At 46.8% G+C, this 25,362-nt stretch overlaps 1 protein-coding gene across 1 annotated transcript in view; it reads right to left on the minus strand.

Annotated features, from left to right (window-relative positions):
• Positions 1 to 25,362, minus strand: part of LOC136577911 (uncharacterized) — a 235,001-nt gene that overhangs the window by 71,748 nt on the left and 137,891 nt on the right. Inside the window, exon 45 of the mRNA XM_066577827.1 lies at positions 9,313 to 9,394. Coding sequence (XP_066433924.1) covers positions 9,313 to 9,394 — 82 coding nt within the window. The remainder of the gene's footprint in view (positions 1 to 9,312; positions 9,395 to 25,362) is intronic.

The following is a 25,362-nucleotide window of genomic DNA, read 5'->3' on the forward strand; positions in this document are numbered from 1 at the left end:
CAAGGTGGAGAGCTCACACCAATTCCTACACCGGAGAAGCAAGAGGCAATGCCATCACAGACCACACAGCAAAAGCAGCGGCCCTCAAGCCGTGGAAGAAAGAAGAAAAGAAGAATTTGATAACAACTTGGACTTTGATAAAAACTTGGACTTTGATTTGAACTTGGACTTTGATAAAAACTTTGGACTTTGATATGCTAATGACTTTACAGTTACAAGCCAGCAAGGAAGAAAAAGGAAAAATGGACTAAAAAGGGACGGCGTATGGTGAACAGTCAACAGCACTTGCCTACCACAGTCCCTGTGCCCCATGATGGCCCAGCTGACGCACGGAAAGACGCACCTCTCAAAGCAGCAATGATGACGACGCTTGAACAAGGACGGGTGGCTCCTGGGTTTTCTGTAGCTGCTGCATCATTTGTCCAATTTTGCATGATCTTTGCCGTAAAGCAACAGGGCAGAAGTAAATTTGCCACATAACACTTGCCTAGACCACTTTACCCATTTCAGGGATTGCAAATTGGCTACACTCAGCTCCCACTTGTTGGGAAGCATGAAAATGTGCTTGTTGTTGTTGATTTCTTTTCAGGTTGGAGACCTACTCTGTTACCAAAGTAAATAAGCAGGTAACTGCACAGAAGCTCATGAATGAGGTAATCTGCAGATATGGGGCACCGGAAGTGATTGAGTCAAACAAAGGTACACACTTCACAGGTGAAATAATGCAACACATCATGTCTGTTTTGGGTATATTCCAGGCTTTTCACACACCCTACCGTCCACGGAGTAGGGGAAAGTAGATACAAAAGGCAATAGAGAAAATGGGTAAATCTTGAATTGAGTGTCTTCCATTAGTTTTTCTTTTTCTAGGAGGGTACATGCCACAGTAGCAGAGTTTGGGGAATGATTCTCTTGTTAATTTTGTCATGAGCCTCTCCAAGGAATTGTCAATAATGCATTCTGCAGTCTCTGCTTTTCTCCCAGGTCCTACAGATGAGTGTCACTATCTGAAACCAGGTGACAGGGTCTATGTGAAAAAGTTTGAGAGAGAAACCCGGTTTGAATGTCCTTACCAGATGTTGTTCACCCAACTGCAGTCAAGCTCGAAGGAAAGCCCACTTGGATCCACACTTCGCACTGAAAAAACTAATGATCCTGCATATCCTTTACATGCTATAATGTGGTACAATTCCTCCAACACACACCTTTGACTACTGTACACTAGCCCCCTGTTTCAGAACAAATTAATACAATGAAATGTGCAATATGAAGCCTACACTGAGGGTGAGAATCCAACACCACATCGTGCTAAGAGAGACATTGATGCTCCAGGTGGTAACTTTTATCCACATGTATACATAGATGCAATAAGAGTGCCAAGGGGGGTGCGAGATGAATTTAATTCTAGAGATCAGGTTAAAGCAGGTTTTGAGTCCTTATTTGCTATTGTCACTGTTAATAATAATGTAGATTGGATGAATTATATCTATTACAATCAGCAGAGGTTTGTAAACTACACCAGAGATGCTTTGCAAGGGTTAGCTGACCAGTTAGGGCCCACTGCATCCATGGCGTTCCAAAATAGAGTAGCCCTGGATATGATTTTAGCAGAAAGAGGTGGGGTATGTAATTTCCTGTTTGTGTATTATCCCTTTGATCAAAAAGAGTATGAGTAAGGGACTGGATAATGTGACACCAACGTTTCCCTTGTTTGAAAAAGATGAAGAGCCAGTTCCGATAATGCCAACCATGTACATTACCAGAAGGATGGAGAAATGTACTAGTACTGCGCCTGTCCCGGTCTCATAAGATGGACTGTCAGTGGACTTCCCATTTGCCTAGGGAAAGTGCAGAAGACCTTGTCTAAATTGTATTGCCCCAAGATTGCCACTGCATAGTGGTTGAACAATGCAGGACATTAGATGCAGTCTTGGCGTATGCCTTTCCTCATTCTGAATCACTCCGCACTACCAATGGAGGTCCTGACTGTAGTCTCTTGGTTCGCATATAATAACTGTATGAGTTGTTTCAGATGTCCCAGTGTGAGGGTATATATATATATATTGCCATATGTTTTTTATGCTTTATACCTGTATGCAAGTTCTATTCAATTCCAAATGAAAAAAACTTATATGTCGCCTTACATCAGATATTCCAAGGCTTTAGAAGGCTGAGAGAGATGTTCTAGAAATTCAGAGAAGATACGGAACCAGACACAAGGCCGCGTGTACTTGGCTGTTTTCCCAGAAGCGCTGGAACAAGATATCAAGATGTTCAAATGTACATAACTTTCACTGTCTTAGGCCAAAAATCCGGACTGCCCATATATGGTTATAAGCCCATCACCCCTTGTTGGTGATGGGACAAAGGGTATAAGATCTCATGTAATCTGTAATAAAGCACAGCCGAGAGCCATGTCCCGTGTGAGAAACTATACCAGACCTCCGTGTGGTGTTTTCTTCTTATCGCCGGCAGCGGGCAAGTGGGGTGGGCCCGATTGGTGCTGTACTTAGAATTTTATTACCCTGACACCAGGACTCCCATTTGTCTTCGGCATGGCCACATCAATGCACTTTGCTGTAATTGATAAAGCATATATACACCTCCTTCTGGTATATCCGGTCCTTTTCTATGATCCCTTTCCAGATTTGTGGTTTGGTCATTTGTTTCTCTTCCTTTGCGAAAACCGGTTAGTGCATCAGGGAGTTCTTGCTCCACTATTACCATCATACGTTTTTGTATAATGTTCAGTAAGATTTTGCTTGCAAGCGATATTAGGGCTATTATGTAGTAGTTTGAGCATTCTCTCGGGTCACTGACATACATGTCCTATATGTACAAACCTGGCCCAGGTTCCTGCTACCCGTGGTTTGGGCAGTGTTAACCTAATGACATTTTTTAAAATTGATTGATTTGTGTGACGTTTATGTCAGCAGTTTAATCAAGTGTCTTACTGATTTACAGATTATCCCTAGAACATTTATGGTGGGAACGGCAAAGTAATATATATATATATATATATATATATGTGTATGTATGTGCGTATATGTATATATATATATATATATATATATATGTATGTATGTGTATATATATATATATATATATATATATATATATATATATATGGGTTCCTATCTTGCAGCACAATCTCCCAGTGAATGCATGTTTTTGATGGCATGTTGTTTGCAAATATATGAAGATTTCAAGAGAAAAATATTACAAGCTTCTTGGTTACATATATGGTTCCCTCACAGCTTGTTGACTGTGTGTACGTGTCTATGGCCAGGTAAGTATCATACCACATCAAGTCACAGTTCTTTAGAAATCAGACGAGTTGTGTTCTAAAAAGGGCAGAAATATTACCACTAATGTTATAATGTTTTGTGATAAAAAGCCACATAACCCACAAGTGTCACCGATCTCTCAGAATGAAACATAACATCTCACAGTTCTATGAACAGGTCAGCTCCGCCATAAACATCTCTATCATGCTGCAGGTTTTTTTTTCAAATTCTACAGAATATGACAACGTGAGAAAAAGATTTCTTCCATATTAAAGACTGCAGGCACTATATCATTTAGATTTACAGAAGATGTGTACTTTAACCCTTTCAGCACCACTATCACTCAGTTTTTCATTGTTGTTTCTTACTTCTAGCCTTTAAAGACCCATAACTATATTTTTTGATTGGAGTATTGGGGTTAATCACCAGGGCAGTAATTCCTCAAATATTAAACAAGATATTCACCGACGAAGAATCTGTTAAAATTTACTAACTTTATTAAAGGGGTTGTCTCGCGGCAGCAAGTGGGGTTATACACTTCTGTATGGCCATATTAATGCACTTTGTAATATACATCGTGCATTAAATATGAGCCATACAGAAGTTATTCACTTACCTGCTCCGTTGCTGGCGTCCCCGTTGCCATGGTTCCGTCTAACTTCGGTGTCTTCTTGCTTTTTTAGACGCGCTTGCGCAGATGCATCTTCTCCCTTCGGCTGGTCTTGGAAGCATCGGCGTTTTGGCTCCGCCCCCTTGTACGCATCATCGCGTAGCTCCGCCCCCATCACGTGCCGATTCCAGCCAATCGGGAGGCTGGAACTGGCACACGTCATGGGGCGGAGCTACGCGATGATGCGTACAAGGGGGCGGAGCCAAAACGCCGATGCTTCCAAGACCAGCCGAAGGGAGAAGATGCATCTGCGCAAGCGCGTCTAAAAAAGCAAGAAGACACCGAAGTTAGACGGAACCATGGCAACGGGGACGCTAGCAACGGAGCAGGTAAGTGAATAACTTCTGTATGGCTCATATTTAATGCACGATGTATATTACAAAGTGCATTAATATGGCCATACAGAAGTGTATAGACCCACTTGCTTTCGCGAGACCACCCCTTTAACTTTAAAATCTGGACAGAACATAACATATATAATAGATTCTGAGGGCCCTCAGGAATGTATCTTTTCAATGAAAAGAAAGATCATTTTATTCCTTGGCACCTCAGTCAAGAAAACAGTCTCTTATATACCCCTGCTATTCAGTGGGTATCCAGCATCTCGGCCACTTATAGGGTATTTACGGTACAAGTGGGATATTAGCCTATAGTCATTGATTTAGTCAGGGTTGCAGAGACGGATAAAGGAAACGCCTTTTTGTCAAAGATCTTTTTTATGAAAGTAGTCAAGTGATAGTGTCTCTCAGTGTTTTAACTGAAACTCTGCCTGTAATAGTATAGTTAGGGTCCCCTGTCTTTCAGAGATGCAAGGAGATCAAGTATGTTGTGTACTTGATTATCTAGTCCCAGAGTGACCCATCAGGACAGAGGAGTGCAGTTTCGACAGTGTTTAATGCCCCTTGTGGGTATTAAAGATGTGGTTACATCGATAAAAATATTCCTTTAGGGAAATACTGGGGAAAGGGGGTGTCAGATTCTGTCTCTGATCCTGGGATGCCACCTGTCATCACGGCTGCTCCCTGCTTCTCTTTCTAAAATCATCCTGATGAAGCAGTCCTTTTTCCTAAAGGCTTTTCTACAGCACGCAAAAAAAGAAGCCTCACAAACCTCTGCGGCCGCTCTCCTCTCTGTGGGGAAAGATTCCCGCAGCAGAATACAGGTGGACAAGCCGCTTAAAACCCGCGCTGAAGGCTGTGGGTTTTGAAGGTGCGGTCCCGCTGCGGACATTCCGCAAGATTTTCATGGGATTTCCACCCCGTATGAACCCAGCCTTAAACGGATTCTTTGAGCGCTGCAGTTCACAGTGTTTTTCTCGTTATTTATACTTCTGCAAAACTGAGATATATAGAAGCTTCTTGGGCCCGTCCTACTGCACTCTCCCACTGTTGATGTCCATTTTTTCACATCTGCGGTGATCACAGTTGTGACGGCCTAACAGGATGACAGGCTACCCACACCAGGTGAGTCCTCTCTGATTTATTTCTTGGATAAAGAGGCATTTTTCTATAATAACATATATTACAACGCTTCTTATTTTTGCTTGTATTATTGATTTATGTAGAGATTATTAAAACAGTGACTTTTTAAAAGGTTTATTTCATCAATTAAAATTGCTTCACTGTTGCTTTTGTTGTACTTCCTGGTTGCTTTTGACCGGGATTGGAGACTGCTGCAACCAATCACTGGCCACAGCAGTGACCTTCTATAGCCAGTGATTGGCTGCAATAGGTACATGTCCTGGTCAGAAGCAACCAGAAATACAGAATGGCTGTAAAGCAATTTTAAGAGGTAGTAAAACCTGTTTAAGGAACATTTCACATTTTAAAGTTCACCTGATCTGTATACATTAATTTGATGTTCACACTATCCATTTTCTGGGTGAAATCCTTTATATAGAAGTAGTTTTCTTTATCTGACCAGTGAACTATCCCTATCATTAAAAGTCCTAGAATGGCTATATTCTTATTAAAGCCAAAGCCTCTATTGATTTGGTTAACCTCGCTCATTATTATAAAGCTTGCTTGAAGTTCAAGCAGCTTATTAAGAACTGCTTAGGCTTTTGCTACTTGGCAATTAGAAACATTTAACTTGTCCTTAAGGGTACTTTATAAGGGGCAATTATGACCTAAATTCTGACAAGAAACAGCGAATTTGGTTGATAATTGTCCTGTGTACACATGGCAGCCGACAGGGCACTGAGCGAGACATTGCTCACCTGCCGGAGTCGCTTGGTTTTTAGTAGAGTGGGCTGTAAATAGGAGCTGCCCAATGTTTGAGCAACTTCTTTTTACTGTGGATGGATATGGGGGGCTACAATGATCCCAACCTGCTCTGCCTCCATTCACTTGAACAACTATCACTCCTGTGTAGTCGGACAGACGGTCGTGGGACGGATGTTGGGCACTTATGCACCTGACAGTTGTCGAGTGTACAGAGTCATTATCACCCATAGTATCACATGTCCTGCAACCTACCTTGTAGCAAACAAAAAAGCCAGTGAAAGGCCCGCTTCACACAACTGGATTCCAATTGCGGAAATCGCAGTTGGCGTCCGCACAGAGGTTCCGCAGCAAATTGCATGGATTGAAAGGTATGCACTTTTGCATTTTCCTTCACACTCGCGGAAATAAATTGCGTATTCCATGAATGGCGGAAAAATCACAACATGCTCAACTTTGCTGTGCACTCCGCACAGGCGGCCTCCATTAATATTACTGATGGACCACAGGTACTTGCATCATCACCTAGTAACATCGCAGGAAATACAAAAATTACAAAAAAGTCCATATTGCGCAAGACTGATAGCGAGTATCCGTAATAGTGATTTTGCAGGCACGTGGGTCAGCGGTTATGGTCAGGGTTCCCGCATGCGGAATCTATCTCTCTCTCCATGCAGTCGGCCAAATAGTTACAAAGTTGATAAGGTTAAAAAAGACTCATCAAGGCTAATCTATAGCCCTGTTGTATTGGGCTTCAAGCCGCTCTCACACAGGTGGATTTTAGAGCGTTGAGCAGTTTCTTACGCCTACCAAAAATTCTGCACTGAGCCTCCACTGGTTTCAATGGGGCTTCTCAGACGAGCGTTTTAGCAAAGCCATTTTAACGCGCGCAAAAACGAACGCTGTATGTTCTAGTTTTGTGTTCAGCGTGTTTTAATGCACCACGTCACCCATTGCAATGATGAGGTGCGTTGCAATTTGCTGTCAAAAATGCAGTTCTGAAACACTGTGTTTAAAAAACACAGCTTTTTTTTTTTTTTTTACAAATGCCTGTGTGAGAGTGGCTCAGATGGGCGTATGTGTATTCGCACGCGCTTGAGAACTGCAGTCTTGCAGAATGAACAATGCTTTTTTGCACGCACATCAGCGTATTTTACTGCACATTTTGCGCTTGCAAAGACATGTTCATTTATGCAGGCAGACAACTGAAATGGCTAATTAGTTTTAATTAGTTTCCGGATGTGCTCTTTTCCCTGCAGAATTAGGTGTAATTGTGCTTGCAAATACATGTGCAAATACGCCCGTGTGAAGCCGGCCTTACAGTATGTTTATACATAGCGGATGTGTTGCAGAAATGCTTGTGACTGAAAATCAGTTTCAATCATCTGAACAAGGTTATTTGGGGGCAAACACATGGATTTCAGCAAACCTCATTCACGTGAGTTGGAAGGATGCAGAAATTGCAGGCAAGCATAGGGGGGATTTGCTGTGGATCTTCTGTTTCATCCTGTGTGAAAAGTACTTAAAGGGGTTGTCTCGAGAAATCAAGTGGGGTTCAGCACTTCTGTATGGCCATATTAATGCACTTTGTAATATACATCGTGCATTAATTATGAGCCATACAGAAGTTATTCACTTACCTGCTCCGTTGCTAGCGTCCCCGTCGCCATGGATCCGTCTAAATTCGCCGTCTTCTGGCGTTTTTAGACGCGCTTGCGCAGTCCGGTCTTCTCCCTGGTGAATGGGGCCGCTCGTGCTGGAGAGCTGGTCCTCGTAGCTCCGCCCCGTCATGTGTACCGATTCCAGCCAATCAGGAGGCTGGAATCGGCAATGGACCGCACAGAGCCCACGGTGCACCATGGGAGAAGACCCGCGGTGCATCGTGGGTGAAGATCCCGGCGGCCATCTTGGTAAAGGAAGAAAGAAGTTGCCGCAGCGCGGGGATTCGGGTAAGTAATAAACTTTTTTTTTTAACCCATCCCTTGGGTTAGTCTCGCGACGAACGGGGGGCCTATTGAATAAAAAAAAAACCCGTTTCGGCGTGAGACAACCCCTTTAAGAAGCCCCCTCCCCATCCACCCCCCTAATACCTGGTAGGTATGAGAGTGGTTGTTCAGCAGTATTTTGCACCTGTACCATCTAAAAAGCATTTTTCCTTTTCTGCATGTTCCCAAGTACTTGCGTTTTACCTGCATGTATCTTTGTATCAGTAAGTATGCACTTTTCATTAATTTTTGTATGGATTCGACCGATTTTCAGTAAATTGATTTCAAAATCTGCAATGAAGATCAATTTATGTGTGGAAAATATTCAGCGTCTGTAGACAATCTCATCCACTTTGCTGGTACTGTATTACACTGCATATTTTCATTACGCAAACCCACATGGAAAATCAGAAAGTAATGCAGAGCATGTACATCCAGCCATACAGTCCATATTGTCCAATGTTCAGTTCTACTGGTCAAGCAGTTACCATGCTTGCTGTGATACACACCGCTAGCTGAGTCCTATAGTGCAGGACAGTTTTATTAGAGCAAGTTATGGTATATTGCCCGGTGTGAACACCGCTGTATACTTCTTAGCTTGAAAATCAGCAGTGCAAAATCTATGCAGTAATTCCGCCAGCAAGAACAACTAGGAGATGAAATCCAAAACCTGCAGAATTGGGAATGAAAATCTAAACTATACTATAAGACCCGACTAAGTACCCTCATAACTCTATTTTAAAGTACATTATTAGGGTGAAGAAAGCATTTCAAATGACTTAATTTTAGTGTTCATGTTCTCCATATGCCAAGTAATGCACTTTGTAGGACCTGCCAAAAGAAGTTAGAAAGGAAATGACAAGTACTCTGAGCAGATTTGCAGCTAAGAAAATTAGATGTCACTTGTCGATTACAATCGGCCACTGGCCAGACAAACGGATTTTAATCATTGTGCCATAGCATCAGTAAACATTATAATTCCCATACACTATGGAAAGCAATATTATCCTGAATTGATAGTAAAAAAAAAAAAAAATTATATATATATATATATATATATATAATTTATCTTTCTTTAAAGTCAACACACCAGTATATGTCATAGAGAACAATTCTGCGTATTCTCTCATCACTAGGCAGATGCTTACCCCTGTGATGAAGGTGCTGAAGCTTGGGATGTAGGTTTGCAGGGCTCGAATACTGTGTGTTGCTTTCACAATCAGTTCCTCACTGCACGGTAAAATAATAAGAATCCATATAACGAATAATATTATGTCACATCATGAAAAAAATAGCTGGAAAACACGGATATAGTTAAAAAGCCCAAATCAGTTATTTATATGTAATGTAAAGGTTCTACAGTAACTTCGTATAATTCCTTCTTACGTCTAAAAATTATAAAAAAAACAAAGTGAAATGGATAATAGTCTTGATTGAAGTTTCCTGCTGTTTTAGGTCTAAAGTTCCTGTGCAGAAGTCTATGTCTCCATAGTTACAGAATACTAAGTCTGTATGAAGTCTGATCCGGCAATCTGTTTTCACTCTTGTGCCTACTTTCTAATCATGAAAACACATAGGTCAGAACAGGATCGTTAAACACAACGTGGCAGGATATTTTTAGTGTGAAGTTCGCTTTAGAGAAGCAGTTGTCGAAGTACACCGTGTGCAGTATTTTTCATTCAGTTAACAGAAAAAAGGAAGCGTCTGCCTGATTAACATTTTTCATCAACCATTTTTAGTTTACCTCTATAATATTAACCCGTTTAGGACCAGCCACAGTAAATTTACGGCGGCTGGTCCTGGGCTTAGAGCACTGCTGATAGTAAAATTACGGCGGTGCTGTAAGTCTCCTGCCTCTGCAATCAGTCAGAGGCAGGAACAGGTTATCAGCTGTTTGTGACAGCTGATAAACCCAGAGCAGAAGGCAGGAGGGGTTTTTAACCCTTCCTGCCTTCTGCTTCCCCGATATATAGTGCTCAATGAGCACTGTATGGGGAAACTGAAAGTAAGAAGTACTTTCACTACGGGAGCCTCGGGGGGGGGGGGCATGTGACCTCCTGGGATTCCCTGCTACTGCAGAGTTTGAGGGTCAGACTAGACCCTGGCAGCTCTGCAGGTGACTAATGTCACCACAGGGTTTGCTTTCCCCTGTAACTGGGGCTCCTATGGACGCCCCAGCTACAGTGGGAAAGTGTCAAATAAAGAAAAAAAATGTGAATGTCCCCCAGAGGTCTTATATGAAGTCATGGGGGACATAGATAGTAAAAAACACAATTACATAAATAAGTAAAACAAAATAACAGAATAAATCAACAATACATACATAAGAAAGAGAATAACACAAAGCAGACGCCAACAAAAACCGTCGCCGTATGCGCTCTGTAAACCAAAACCATACATACGATATATCAAAATGTCCGAAACAAATAGAGGAACCTATTCCCATACTTTATTTTAGTGTAAATATAAATTTAAAAAAAATTATAAATGTTTAAAAAATGATTTTTTTTTAGCTTCTTACCCACAATAGAACTAAAAAAACGGATAAGAAAGTCAGTGAACAAGATATAAAAAAATAGTCCTATATGTCACAGGAAAAAAAACGCAGCTAAAATAATTTTGGTAGCTAAAGGAAAAAAAAATAGAGCAGTAAAACCGCCACATGGGTAAAATTCCTAAAAAGTGTCTGGTATTTAAGGTGCAAAACAGCTGGGTCCTTAAGGGGTTAAAGATATTTTGCTTTACTTACACTACAAAGCCAAGAGAGTGTGGTCACCAAAGATCTTATCCAAAGGTGCAGTTTGAACATCTACCGTAATTACAAAAAGCACAATTCCTGGACGTCCTGCACAGCAGCACATATGGAGATTTATCCGTCTACCACTTGGTTTGAACAGGTGACACGCAGAGTTAATTCATATTAAACCAACCCTATAAGAACCACCTTGGCTCTTCCTCCCTTTTTGTTTTTTTATTGTCCTACCTAGTGTAGTGGACAAGTGGTTGTTCTTCTTCCCAGTTTCGAACCTTGACAGTTCTTGATCACAGCTCTTTATGTTGTGATTCAGACTGGTGACTAGTAGTAATAAGCAGTCATATGAGCAGTAAGTTGCTTGTAGGGACTACCTTAGGTAGGTATCAAGGTTTTCCACCTCAGCTGCTTGCCAGGAGAAGATGTCCTGGGTAAAGGTCTTTGTCCAGTACTCTTTGGCAGGGCTCATGGAAGACCTACAAGATTTGGCATTCTTCTTAGTGCCATTGGTAAAGAGGAAGTACATCCTCCCATTGCATGGGGGTATTGAACAAAGGTAGATCTTCTGCTAAACGGCATTCCTCTTAAGCCCTGCTTTCTGTGAAACAAGTGAGCAGGCTCATCAGAGCAATTTGCTTGGAGAAATGCAAACCAGGGTTTTGTATGTTGACCAGGATTCCTCTAAAGTATCAAAGTCCGACATTTTACTGAAGCAGGAGTAACCCAGAACCTTGGAAGGTGGGAGACCTGAGAAGCAATGTAATATAACCAGCAAGTTTAGCTCCTTCTACCTCCTTGATGAGGAACAGGAAGAATATGGATTCTCCATAAAGCTGATGCATCTATAGCACATGGACAGATGTCTACAGTGCAATTCTACCAGTGGACCATATGGCAGACTGCATTTTGAAAAGAGTTTACAAGGGCAGTGCCGTCTATTTAGCTTCTGCACATGTTTTAAAGTGTTGCAATTAGTGATGAGCGAACGTACTCGTCCGAGCTTGATGCTCGGGCGAATATTAGGGTGTTCGGGATGCTCGTTACTCTTAAAGAGCACCACGCGGTGTTCGGGTTACTTTCACTTTCCTCTGTGAGATGTTAGTGCGCTTTTCTGGCCAATTGAAAGACAGGGAAGGCATTACAACTTCCCCCTGTGACGTTCAAGCCCTATACCACCCCCCTGCTGTGAGTGGCTGGGAGATCAGATGTCACCCGAGTATAAAAGTCGGCCCCTCCCGCGGCTCGCCTCAGATGCCTTGTGAGTTAGCTGAGGGAAAGTGCTGCTGCTGCTGTAGGGAGAGTGTTAGGAGTGAGTGTAGGCTTCAAGAACCCCAACGGTCCTTCTCAGGGCCACATCTATCCGTGTGCAGTACTGTGGAGGGTGCTGTTAGCAGTGTTGCACATTTTTTTTTTTTTCAAAATCGGCTGTCTGCAGAGCATTGCGCCCTGCAGTAATAGTCCAGGGACAGAAGTGGTGGTTAGGCAGGGAGAGTGTTAGGAGTGAGTGTAGGCTTCAAGAACCCCAACGGTCCTTCTTAGGGCCACATTTAACCGCGTGCAGTACTGTGCAGGCTGCTGTTAGCAGTGTTGCATTTTTTTTTTTTTTCAAAATCGGCTGTGCAGAGCATTGCGCCCTGCAGTAATACTACAGGGAGAGAATTGTGTAGGCAGGGCCAGAAGACATATATTATTGATTGAATATAGTCAGTGGGCCTTCCCTTTAAAAAAAAAAGGGAAAAATTCTATTTGGCCTGCCTCTGACAGTCCTCAGCGTTCTGGGTACGTGTGTGGTGGGTGGAGATAGTAAAAAAATCATACGCAGCCAGCTACGTTTAACAGCAGTCTTGCGCCAATTTATTTCCTGCCTGCCTGGGAAAAATCACCGCTCTGCTGCACTTCATATAACTGCATTTCTGTGGAACAGATTTCTTATCTGATTGAATATAGTCAGTGGGCCTTCCCTTTAAAAAAAAAAGGGAAAAATTCTATTTGGCCTGCCTCTGTCAGTCCTCAGCGTTCTGTGTACGTGTGTGGTGGGTGGAGATATTAAAAAAATCATACGCAGCCAGCTACGCTTAACAGCAGTCTTGCGCCAATTTATTTCCTGCCTGGGAAAAATCACCGCTCTGCTGCACCTCATATAACTGCATTTCTGTGGAACAGATTTCTTATCTGATTGAATATAGCCAGTGGGCCTTCCCTTTAAAAAAAAAAAGGGAAAAATTCTATTTCTCCTGCAGGCTTGCGCCAATTTATTTCCTGCCTGGGAAATCACTGGTAATACAGCATGCTGAGGGGTAGGGGTAGGCCTAGAGGACCTGGACGTGGCCGAGGACGCGTAGGCCCAAGTGAGGGTGTGGGCACAGGCCGAGCTCCTGATCCAGGTGTATCGCAGCCGACTGCTGCGCGATTAGGAGAGAGGCACGTTTCTGGCGTCCCCACATTCATCGCCCAATTAATGGGTCCACGCGGGAGACCTTTATTAGAAAATGAGCAGTGTGAGCAGGTCCTGTCGTGGATGGCAGAAAGTGCTTCGAGCAAGCTATCATCCACCCACAGTTCTGCGCCGTCCAGTGCTGCAAATCCGAATCCTCTGGCTGCTGCTCATCCTTCCTCCCAGCCTCCTCACTCCACTACAATGACACATGCTCAGGAGCGGGAAGACTCCCAGGAACTGTTCTCGGGCCCCTGCTCAGATTGGGCAGCAGTGGTTCCTCTCCCACCAGAGGAGTTTATCGTGACTGATGCCCAACCATTCGAAAGTTCCCGGGGTCCGGGGGATGAGGCTGGGGACTTCCGGCAACTGTCTCAAGACCTTTCAGTGGGTGAGGAGAACGATGACGATGAGACACAGTTGTCTTGCAGTGAGGTAGTAGTAAGGGCAGTAAGTGCGATGGAGGAGCACACAGAGGATTCGGAGGAAGAGCAGCAGGACGATGAGGTGACTGACCCCACCTGGTGTGCAACGCCTACTCAGGACAGGTCTTCAGAGGGGGAGGCAAGGGCAGCAGCAGGGCAGGTTGCAAGAGGCAGTGCGGTGTCCAGGGGTAGAGGCAGGGCCAGACCGAATAATCCACCAAGTGTTTCCCAAAGCGCACCCTCGCGCCATGCCACCCTGCAGAGGCCGAGGTGCTCTAAGGTCTGGCAGTTTTTCACTGAGACGCCTGACGACCGACGAACAGTGGTGTGCAACCTTTGTCACGCCAAGATCAGCCGGGGAGCCACCACCAACAGCCTCACCACCACCAGCATGCGCAGACATATGATGGCCAAGCACCCCACAAGGTGGGACGAAGGCCGTTCACCGCCTCCGGTTTGCACCGCTGCCTCTCCCCCTGTGCCCCAACCTGCCACTGAGATCCAACCCCCCTCTCAGGACACAGGCACTACCGTCTCCTGGCCTGCACCCACACCCTCACCTCCGGTGTCCTCGGCCCCATCCAGCAATGTCTCGCACCGCACCGTCCAGCCGTCGCTAGCGCAAGTTTTGAGCGGAAGCGCAAGTACGCCGCCACGCACCCGCACGCTCAAGCATTAACCGTCCACATAGCGTAATTTATCAGCCTTGAGATGCTGCCGTATAGGGTTGTGGAAACGGAGTCCTTCAAAAGTATGATGGCGGTGGCGGCCCCGCGCTACTCAGTTCCCAGTCGCCACTACTTTTCCCGATGTGCCATCCCAGCCCTGCACGACCACGTCTCCCACAACATTGTACGCGCCCTCACCAATGCGGTTAGTGGCAAGGTCCACTTAACAACGGACACGTGGACAAGCACAGGCAGGCAGGGCCACTACATCTCCCTGACGGCACATTGGGTGAATTTAGTGGAGGCTGGGACAGAGTCAGAGCCTGGGACCGCTCACGGGCCCCCAGAATTGCGGGCCCCAGCTCGGTGGTGGTATGTTCGGCGGTGTATGCTTCCTCCACTAAAGCACCCTCCTCCTCCTCCTCAACCTCTGTCTCGCAATCTAGATGTGTCAGCAGCAGCAGGACGTCGCCAGCAGTCGGTGTCGCGCGGCGTGGCAGCACAGCGGTGGGCAAGCGTCAGCAGGCCGTGCTGAAACTACTCAGCTTAGGAGAGAAGAGGCACACGGCCCACGAACTGCTGCAGGGTCTGACAGAGCAGACCGACCGCTGGCTTTCGCCGCTGAGCCTCCAACCGGGCATGGTCGTGTGTGACAACGGCCGTAACCTGGTGGCGGCTCTGCAGCTAGGCAGCCTCACGCACGTGCCATGCCTGGCCCACGTCTTTAATTTGGTGGTTCAGCGCTTTCTGAAAAGCTACCCACGCTTGTCAGACCTGCTCGTAAAAGTGCGCCGGCTCTGCGCACATTTCCGCAAGTCCCACACGGACGCTGCCACCCTGCGCACCCTGCAACATCGGTTTAATCTGCCAGTGCACCGACTGCTGTGCGACGTGCCCACACGGTGGAACTCTACGCTCCACATGTTGGCCAGGCTCTATGAGCAGCGTAGAGCTATAGTGGAATACCAACTCCAACATGGGCGGCGCAGTGGGAGTCAGCCTCCTCAATTATTTTCAGAAGAGTGGGCCTGGTTGGCAGACATCTGCCAGGTCCTTGGAAAGTTTGAGGAGTCTACCCAGGTGGTGAGCGGCGATGCTGCAATCATTAGCGTCACCATTCCTCTGCTATGCCTCTTGAGAAGTTCCCTGCAAAGCATAAAGGCAAATGCTTTGCGCTCAGAAACGGAGGCAGGGGAAGACAGTATGTCGCTGGATAGTCAGAGCACCCTCCTGTCTATATCTCAGCGCGTTGAGGAGGAGGAGGAGGAGGAGCATGAGGAGGATGAGGAGGAGGGGGAAGAGACAGCTTGGCCCACTGCTGACGGTACCCTTGCTGCTTGCCTGTCATCGTTTCAGCGTGTATGGCCTGAGGAGGAGGAGGAGGAGGAGGAGGAGGAGGAGGATCCTGAAAGTGATCTTCCTAGTGAAGACAGCCATGTGTTGCGTATAGGTACCCTGGCACACATGGCTGACTTCATGTTAGGATGCCTTTCTCGTGTCCCTCGTGTTGCACGCATTCTGGCCACTACGGATTACTGGGTGTACACACTGCTCGACCCACGGTATAAGGAGAACCTTTCCACTCTCATTCCCGAAGAGGAAAGGGGTTCGAGAGTGTTGCTATACCACAGGACCCTGGCGGACAAGCTGATGGTAAAATTCCCATCCGACAGCGCTAGTGGCAGAAGGCGCAGTTCCGAGGGCCAGGTAGCAGGGGAGGTGCGGAGATCGAGCAGCATGTTCAGCACAGGCAGTGCAACACTCTTTAAGGCCCTGGACAGCTTTATGGCTCCCCACCAAGACTGTGTCACCGCTCCCCAGTCAAGGCTGAGTCGGCGGGAGCACTGTAAAAGGATGGTGAGGGAGTACATAGCCGATCGCACGACCGTCCTCCGTGACGCCTCTGCCCCCTACAACTACTGGGTGTCGAAGCTGGACACGTGGCCTGAACTCGCGCTGTATGCCCTGGAGGTGCTTGCTTGTCCTGCGGCTAGCGTCTTGTCAGAGAGGGTGTTTAGTGCAGCTGGGGGAATCATCACGGATAAGCGTACCCGTCTGTCAACTGACAGTGCCGACAGGCTAACACTCATCAAGATGAACAAAGCCTGGATTTCCCCAGACTTCTCTTCTCCACCAGCGGACAGCAGCGATACTTAAGCAATACGTAGGCTGCACCCGCGGATGGAAGCATCGTTCTGTATCACCATCCAAAACGGTGACATTTCTGCTTCATCAATCTGTGTATAATATTCCTCCTCCTCCTCCTGCTCCTCCTCCTGAAACCTCACGTAATCACGCCGAACGGGCAATTTTTCTTTGGGCCACAAGGCTCACTCATATAATTTTTCCAAACAATTTTTATACGTTTCAATGCTCTTACAAGCGATGAAACTTTAACTTGAACCAATTTTTCGTTAAACTGGGCTGCCTCCAGGCCTAGTTACCACTTAAGCCACATTAACCAAAGCGATTAATGGGTTTCACCTGCCATCTTGGTTGGGCATGGCCAATTTTTTATGAGGTACATTAGTACTGTTGCTACACCAATTTTTTTGGGCCCTCACCTACAGTGTAATCATTGTAATTTCTATGTTCTTCGCCTGCATTCATGGTACAGAAAGGTGTGTGGGGTTGGCCTACACTTTTGCTACATAAATGTAACTGGGGCATTGTCTATACTGCAGCTACTGAAATGTGAAAGAGACTGTTATCTCCCTAAACTGCTGCTTCGGAATTGTTACTGGGGCTTGTCTTGAGTGCTACTATTACTGAAATGGAACTAAGATTGCGCTCCCCCTATACTGCTGCTAGTGATATGTTAGTGGGGCCTGTCCCTAATACTACCGCTGAAATGTGAATAATTCTGGGCTCTGCCTATACCGCAGCTAATGGTATGTCACTGGGGTGTGGAAACAGAGGCTTCACAAAGACATGATGGCGGCGAGGCCATTTCCCACCAACGCTGTTACTGTTAAGGTGCATATAACCACGGACACGTGGAGAGGACACATAGTGCCTCCAAAACATCCCCCTCCTCCTCCAACAATGAAAACTTTCTTGGCAAATACCTTTGCATTGGTCCGTCTGGTGGCAGTCCAAGAATTTCACCTTTAACGACACTACAAGAGAGCACCACCACCATCCCCCCGCCACGGCCCACTTAATCATGGCCACATTCTGAAAACCAACTACATAAAACCGCGCTACTAGGTCCGCAGTCACCACCACATTACCACCAACGAGGTTACTGTTAAGGTACATATTAACAGTCTGACTGGGGCATGCAGTGTGGGCCAAAGCCCACCTGTATTGTATCTGACGTTAGCTCTGCTGAGTAGGGCACTGCAATGGGATATATTTATGTACCACCGGTGGGTTCCAGGGAGCCACCCATGCTGTAGGTGCACACGGAGTTTAACCTACATCTGTCCACTTCTAAAGAACCCCAGTCTGACTGGGGCATGCAGTGTGGGCCGAAGCCCACCTGCATTAAGCACGACATTACTACCTCAGCTGTGTTGGGCAATGCAATGGGATATTTTTATGTACCGCCGGTGGCTTCCTGGCACCCACCCATGCTGTCGGTCCACAGGGAGTTGTAAATGCATCTGTGTCCACTTCTAAAGAACCCCAGGCTGACTGGGGCATGCAGTGTGGGCTGAAGCCCACCTGCATTAAGCACGACATTACTACCTCAGCTGTGTTGGGCAATGCAATGGGATATTTTTATGTACCGCCGGTGGCTTCCTGGCACCCACCCATGCTGTCGGTCCACAGGGAGTTGTAAATGCATCTGTGTCCACTTCTAAAGAACCCCAGGCTGACTGGGGCATGCAGTGTGGGCTGAAGCCCACCTGCATTAAGCACGACATTACTACCTCAGCTGTGTTGGGCAATGCAATGGGATATTTTTATGTACCGCCGGTGGGTTCCAGGGAGCCACCCATGCTGTGGGTGCACAGGGAGTTGTAACTACATGTGTCCACTTTTAAAGAACCCCAGTCTGACTGGGGCATGCAGTGTGGGCCGAAGCCCACCTGCATTAAGCACGACATTACTACCTCAGCTGTGTTGGGCAATGCAATGGGATATTTTTATGTACCGCCGGTGGGTTCCAGGGAGCCACCCATGCTGTGGGTGCACACGGAATTCCCATTGCGGAGTTGTACCTGCCTGTGACTATTTATAAAAAAACGCGGTCTGACTGGGGCGTGTAGACACCTTGACAGAATGAATAGTGTGTGGCACATAGGTTCCCCATTGCTATGCGCACGTGTGCAGCTCCAGATGGAGGTGGCACAGGATTGGATTTCTGATTGCTTCTGTACAGCATTGTGGACTATCGGCCCGCCCCTTTTATGGGGGGGGTCGCTGCCTAGCCATGCCAACCCTCTGCAGTGTGTGCCTGCTTTTCCTGTGGCAGACGCACTTATAAATAGACATGAGGGTGGCGTGGCATGAGGGCAGCTGAAGGCTGGGCAGGGACAATTTGGTGTACGCTGTGGACACTGTCGTGCGGGGGGGGGGGGGGGGGGGGGTTGGGCAGCATGTAACCCAGGAGAAGTGGCAGCGGAGTGTCATGCAGGCAGTGATTGTGCTTTGTTGGAGGTAGTGTGGTGCTTAGCTAAGGTATGCCATGCTAATGAGGGCTTTTCAGAAGTAAAAGTTGTTAGGAGGGGGGGGGCTCCACTCTTGCCGGTATTGTGGCTTAATAGTGGGACCTGTGAACTTGAGATGCAGCCCAACATGTAGCCCCTCGCCTGCCCTATCCGTTGCTGTGTCGTTCCCATCACTTTCTTGAATTGCCCAGATTTTCACACATGAAAACCTTAGCGAGCATCGGCGAAATACAAAAATGCTCCGGTCGCCCATTGACTTCAATGGGGTTCGTTATTCGAAACGAACCCTCGAGCATCGCGAAAAGTTCGTCCCGAGTAACGAGCACCCGAGCATTTTGGTGCTCGCTCATCTCTAGTTGCAATCTTTTCTCACCTGTCTGCAAGACAATATTCAGAAACAGGTCCATACGGAGAACCTGCTGACATTATTCAAATTCATATCTCTGGCTTTAACAAGGGCATTAAAGTTCCAATCAGGGAAGTTATTTAGTTCTAATTTTGACTAGCTGTTGGAGAACCTTTCAGATGCTATTTCCCAGGAAAACTCACACAGATGTGGTGTGAACAAACAAGACTCCTGGCAAAGCAACCATCCTCAAATCCCTGCATAATGAATTTGATGAGTTAAGCTTAAGTACAATACAGGTTCAGATTTCTGCTCTTTTGGCCTTTCTGACAAGTCCCTTTCTAAATAACTTTTGACAAAGCAGTTCGGTATGGCCATTTAAAAACTGCAGCTAATTAATGTCAACGCATTTCTAGAATGGGATTTCCTTCTGCTCTTAAGAAAGGTTGTGTGAACAGCCTTTTAAACTTATACAGGAGACTATTCCGGTTGGAAGAGATAGCATTATTAGTGGCAATTGCATCACCCAATCAGATCAGTGAGCTATAGGTCTTGACTGCCGAAGTGGCCAACCAAAAGCATTGTGATGTGCCTCAGACTATGAATGCACAGTGTGTACCAGGTTGTGAAAACAGTGGTGCTGCCATCTTGGAAAAGCAAAGAGAGGCTGGGACTCAACAGAGTCGGGGGAGAAAGCTGAGAAGAGAGGTCCTAGGACAGATTTTATCCCTGGGACCAGAGGATCGCTTTAAATAAGACATGGTGTTAAAAGGTGGATATTCACTGTAAGGTCAGAACAAAATAAATCATGTAATACACATGTATTTGTATAGTTACTCAGTAGAGATGAGCGAGCACCAAAATGCTCAAGTGCTCGTTACTCGAGTCGAACTTTCAGTAATGCTCGAGAGTTCGTTTCGAGTAACGAACCCCATTGAAGTCAATGGGCGACTCGAGCATTTTTGTATATGACAGGTGCTCCGCTAAGGTTTTCCTTTGTGAAAATCTTAGCAAATCACCAAAGTCATGTAAAAAACACAGAAATGGATAGGGCAGGCGAGGAGCAACATGCAGGGCTGCATTTCGGGCTCCGAGGTCTCACTATTAAGCCACAATAGTGGCAAGAGTGAGACCTCCCCCCCCCCGCACTGTCAGCATAAAGATCGTTCTCCTCTGCCACAGCTGTAACAGCTGTCATTCAGCTGAGAGCTGCCCCTGATTGGTCCCTGCGCTGAGCCAATAAGAGGCAGCACTCACTCACCCATTCATGAATTCATGAGGCTGTGACCAATCAGAGGCAGCTCATTCAGCAGGCGGGGATTTTAAATCCCCGGCTGCTGAATACTACTCAGAGCAGTTCAGGAGAACTGCGGGCCAGACGCGGCTGAACTCCGGCTGCAGCGGAAAGGTGAGTATACATTTTTTTTTTATTTTTACACATTTTAGGATGATTTTCAGGTAAGGACTTCTATATTTAAGCCCTTCCCGAAAATTCATCCCGTGCTCGCCGGCAGCCCATTGCTTTCAATGGAGACGGCTGTATTGCCGGCTCCATTGAATTCAATGGTCAGTGCTCATTTAATCAAGAGAAGTACCGTGTGGTGCTCGTCTCGAGTAACGAGCATCTCGAGCACCCTAATACTCGAAAGAGCATCAAGCTCGGATGAGTATGCTCGCTCATCTCTATTACTCAGCATTGTATATAGAATATTGTATATAGAACTTGTGTTTTAAAGGTCTCACTGGTCTTAAATTATTTCAATATGGTTGATATTAATATAATTGTGGGTCAACCTAACCTTTTTATGGGTTATATAAATCAGTAAAGACAAGTGAGACCAGGGCTATATCTATTACACATGCCACTATTGCACGTTTTCTTCGTTGACCCGGTTGTATTTTTGAATGGATTTGCTGTTATTTTGATCCGTGGTCACAGCAGTATTTAAACACAAATAGATGCATGATATGACAAAGCATTCAGTGTTACAAAAATGCAGAACTAATAACGGTTTAGGCAGCTTTCACTCAGTTTAGGGTTTCCGTGTCTCTGCTCTATTTTTCAACATGAGAAACTGAAATAAAACTGAAAAAAATTAATCAGTTTTTCACCACTTGATTTCAATGGGTTTCAAAAAAATGGTGAGCAAACGGAAAAATAACACTGCAGACTGTGCAATTTTTCCATCCAAAAAAATGCAAACCAGACGGAATGGGAGCAAGTGGAAGCCTTTCCATTTTTTCCTATTTAAATCAATGGGGAAAAAAATTGATCACTTTTTTTCAGTTTATTTCAGCGTTTCACGTCCAAAAATGGAGCAGAGAGGCGGAAACCCTGAACTGAGTCCTGAAGCAGGCATGAAAGCCACATTAGGAGAGCTTGATATTTGTAAACATTTACTAAGAAAGTAAAAAAAGACAAAAAAAGCAAGAGTCTGGAAGATGAATGTGAGAAGAGTATGGGGAAATTGTTGGCTAGGTCAGCTGGTTGTAAAGTAATAAATACTTTGGTTGCAAATAGAGATGAGCGAACGTACTCATCCGAGCTTGATACTCGTTCGAGTATTAGCGTGTTCGAGATGCTCGTTACTCGTGACGAGTACCACGCGATGTTCGGGTTACTTTCACTTTCATCTCTGAGACGTTAGCGCGTTTTTCTGGCCAATAGAAAGACAGGGAAGGCATTACAACTTCCCCCTGCGACGTTCAAGCCCTATACCACCCCCCTGCAGTGAGTGGCCGGCGAGATCAGGTGTCACCCGAGTATAAAAATCGGCCCCTCCCGCGGCTCGCCACAGATGCGTTCTGACAGAGATCAGGGAAAGTGCTGTTGGTGCCGGAGCTGCTATAGGGAGAGTGTTAGGAGTGATTTTAGGCTTCAAGAACCCCAACGGTCCTTCTTAGGGCCACATCTGACCGTGAGCAATACTGTGGAGGCTGCTTTTTGCAGTGTTGCACTTTTTTTTTTTTTGTATATCGGCCGTGCAGAGCATTGCGCCCTGCAGTAATTATTCATACTCCAGGGCCAGAAGTGGTGGTGAGGCAGGAACAGAAGACATATTTATTGAATATAGGCAGTGGGCCTTAGCAAAAACATTTGTGGAAAAAAATCTATTTGGGCTGCCTGTGACTGTCCTCAGTGTACTGGGTCTCTGCTGGGGGCAGTTGTCCTCCTAATTCATATGCAGCCAGCTAAGTGTTACAGCAAGCTTGTGCAAAATTATTTCCTGGCTCTGTGTTGGCTGTTAAATCACCGCTGTATTCCAGTCCACAGTGCAACAGTGTGCAGTTATTTTACATACTCCAGGGCCAGTAGTGGTGACGCAGGGACAGAAGACATATTTATTGAATATAGGCAGTGGGCCTTTGCAAAAACATTTGGGGAAAAAAATCCATTTGGGCTGCCTGTGACTGTCCTCAGTGTACTGGGTCTCTGCTGGGGGTAGTTGTCCTCCTAATTCATACGCAGCCAGCTAAGTGTTACAGCAGGCTTGCGCAAAATTATTTCCTGGCTCTGTGTTGGCTGTTAAATCACCGCTGTATTCCAGTCCACAGTCCAACAGTGTGCAGTTATTTTACATACTCCAGGGCCAGTAGTGGTGGTGAGGCAGGGACAGAAGACATATACACTGTATATAGGCAGTGGGCTTTTCCAAAAACATTTGGGGAAAAAAATCTATTTGGGCTGCCTGTGACTGTCCTCAGTATACTGGGTCTCTGCTGGGGGTAGTTGTCCTCCTAATTCATACGCAGCCAGCTAAGTGTTAGAGCAGGCTTGCGCAAAATTATTTCCTGGCTCTGTGTTGGCTGTTAAATCACCGCTGTATTCCAGTCCACAGTGCAACAGTGTGCAGTTATTTTACATACTCCAGGGCCAGTAGTGGTGACGCAGGGACAGAAGACATATACACTGTATATAGGCAGTGGGCCTTTCCAAAAACATTTGGGGAAAAAAATCTATTTGGGCTGCCTGTGACTGTCCTCAGTGTACTGGGTGTCTGCTGGGGGTAGTTGTCCTCCTAATTCATACGCAGCCAGCTAAGTGTTACAGCAGGCTTGCGCAAAATTATTTCCTGGCGTTCCGTAAGCGAAGTCAGCCTCCAACCACAGGCCAATAAGCGGCACATTTAATTACAGCGTTCTGTTTCTCCACTACTGCTAATACACCATGCTGAGGGGTAGGGGTAGGCCTAGAGGACGTGGACGGGGGCGAGGACGCGGAGGCCCAAGTCAGGGTGTGGGCACAGGCCGAGCTCCTGATCCAGGTGTTTCGCAGCCGACTGCTGCGGGATTAGGAGAGAGGCACGTTTCTGGCGTCCCCACATTCATCGCACAATTAATGGGTCCACGCGGTAGACCTTTATTAGAAAATGAGCAGTGTGAGCAGGTCCTGTCGTGGATGGCAGAAAGTGCATCCAGCAATCTATCGTCCACCCAGAGTTCTGTGCCGTCCACTGCTGCAACTCTGAATCCTCTGGCTGCTGCTCCTCCTTCCTCCCAGCCTCCTCACTCCATTACAATGACACATTCTGAGGAGCGGGCAGACTCCCAGGAACTGTTCTCGGCCCCCTGCTCAGATTGGGCAGCAATGGTTCCTCTCCCACCAGAGGAGTTTATCGTGACTGATGCCCAACCTTTGGAAAGTTCCCGGGGTCCGGGGGATGAGGCTGAGGACTTCCGGCAACTGTCTCAAGACCTTTCAGTGGGTGAGGAGGACGATGACGATGAGACACAGTTGTCTATCAGTGAGGTAGTAGTAAGGGCAGTAAGTCCGAGGGAGGAGCGCACAGAGGATTCGGAGGAAGAGCAGCAGGACGATGAGGTGACTGACCCCACCTGGTTTGCTACGCCTACTGAGGACAGGTCTTCAGAGGGGGAGGCAAGGGCAGCAGCAGGGCAGGTTGCAAGAGGCAGTGCGGTGTCCAGGGGTAGAGGCAGGGCCAGACCGAATAATCCAACAACTGTTTCCCAAAGCGCCCCCTCGCGCCATGCCACCCTGCAGAGGCCGAGGTGCTCAAAGGTCTGGCAGTTTTTCACTGAGAGTGCAGACGACCGACGAACAGTGGTGTGCAACCTTTGTCGCGCCAAGATCAGCCTGGGAGCCACCACCACCAGCATGTGCAGACATATGATGGCCAAGCACCCCACAAGGTGGGACGAAGGCCGTTCAGCGCCTCCGGTTTGCACCGCTGCCTCTCCCCCTGTGCCCCAACCTGCCACTGAGATCCAACCCCCCTCTCAGGGCACAGGCTCTACCGTCTCCTGGCCTGCACCCACACCCTCACCTCCGCTGTCCTCGGCCCCATCCACCAATGTCTGTCAGCGCACCGTCCAGCCGTCGCTAGCGCAAGTGTTGGAGCACAAGCGCAAGTACGCCGCCACGCACCCGCACGCTCAAGTGTTAAACGTGCACATAGCCAAATTTATCAGCCTACTTTTCCCGATGTGCTGTCCCAGCCCTGCACGACCACGTCTCCCGCAACATTGTACGCGCCCTCACCAACGCGGTTACTGGCAAGGTCCACTTAACAACGAACATGTGGACAAGCACAGGCGGGCAGGGCCACTATATCTCCCTGACGGCACATTGGGTGAATTTAGTGGAGGCTGGGACAGAGTCAGAGCCTGGGACCGCTCACGTCCTACCCACCCCAAGAATTGTGGGCCCCAGCTCGGTGGTGGTATCTGCGGCGGTGTATGCTTCCTCCACTAAACCACCCTCCTCCTCCTCGTCCTCCTCCTACGCAACCTCTGTCTCGTAATCAAGATGTGTCAGCAGCAGCACGTCGCCAGCAGTCGCTGTCGCGCGGCGTGGCAGCACAGCGGTGGGCAAGCGTCAGCAGGCCGTGCTGAAACTACTCAGCTTAGGAGAGAAGAGGCACACGGCCCACGAACTGCTGCGGGGTCTAACAGAGCAGACCGACCGTTGGCTTGCGCCGCTGAGCCTCCAACCG

The sequence above is a fragment of the Eleutherodactylus coqui genome, chromosome 8 (assembly GCF_035609145.1).
Source record: "Eleutherodactylus coqui strain aEleCoq1 chromosome 8, aEleCoq1.hap1, whole genome shotgun sequence".
Classification (NCBI taxonomy): Eukaryota; Metazoa; Chordata; class Amphibia; order Anura; family Eleutherodactylidae; genus Eleutherodactylus; species Eleutherodactylus coqui.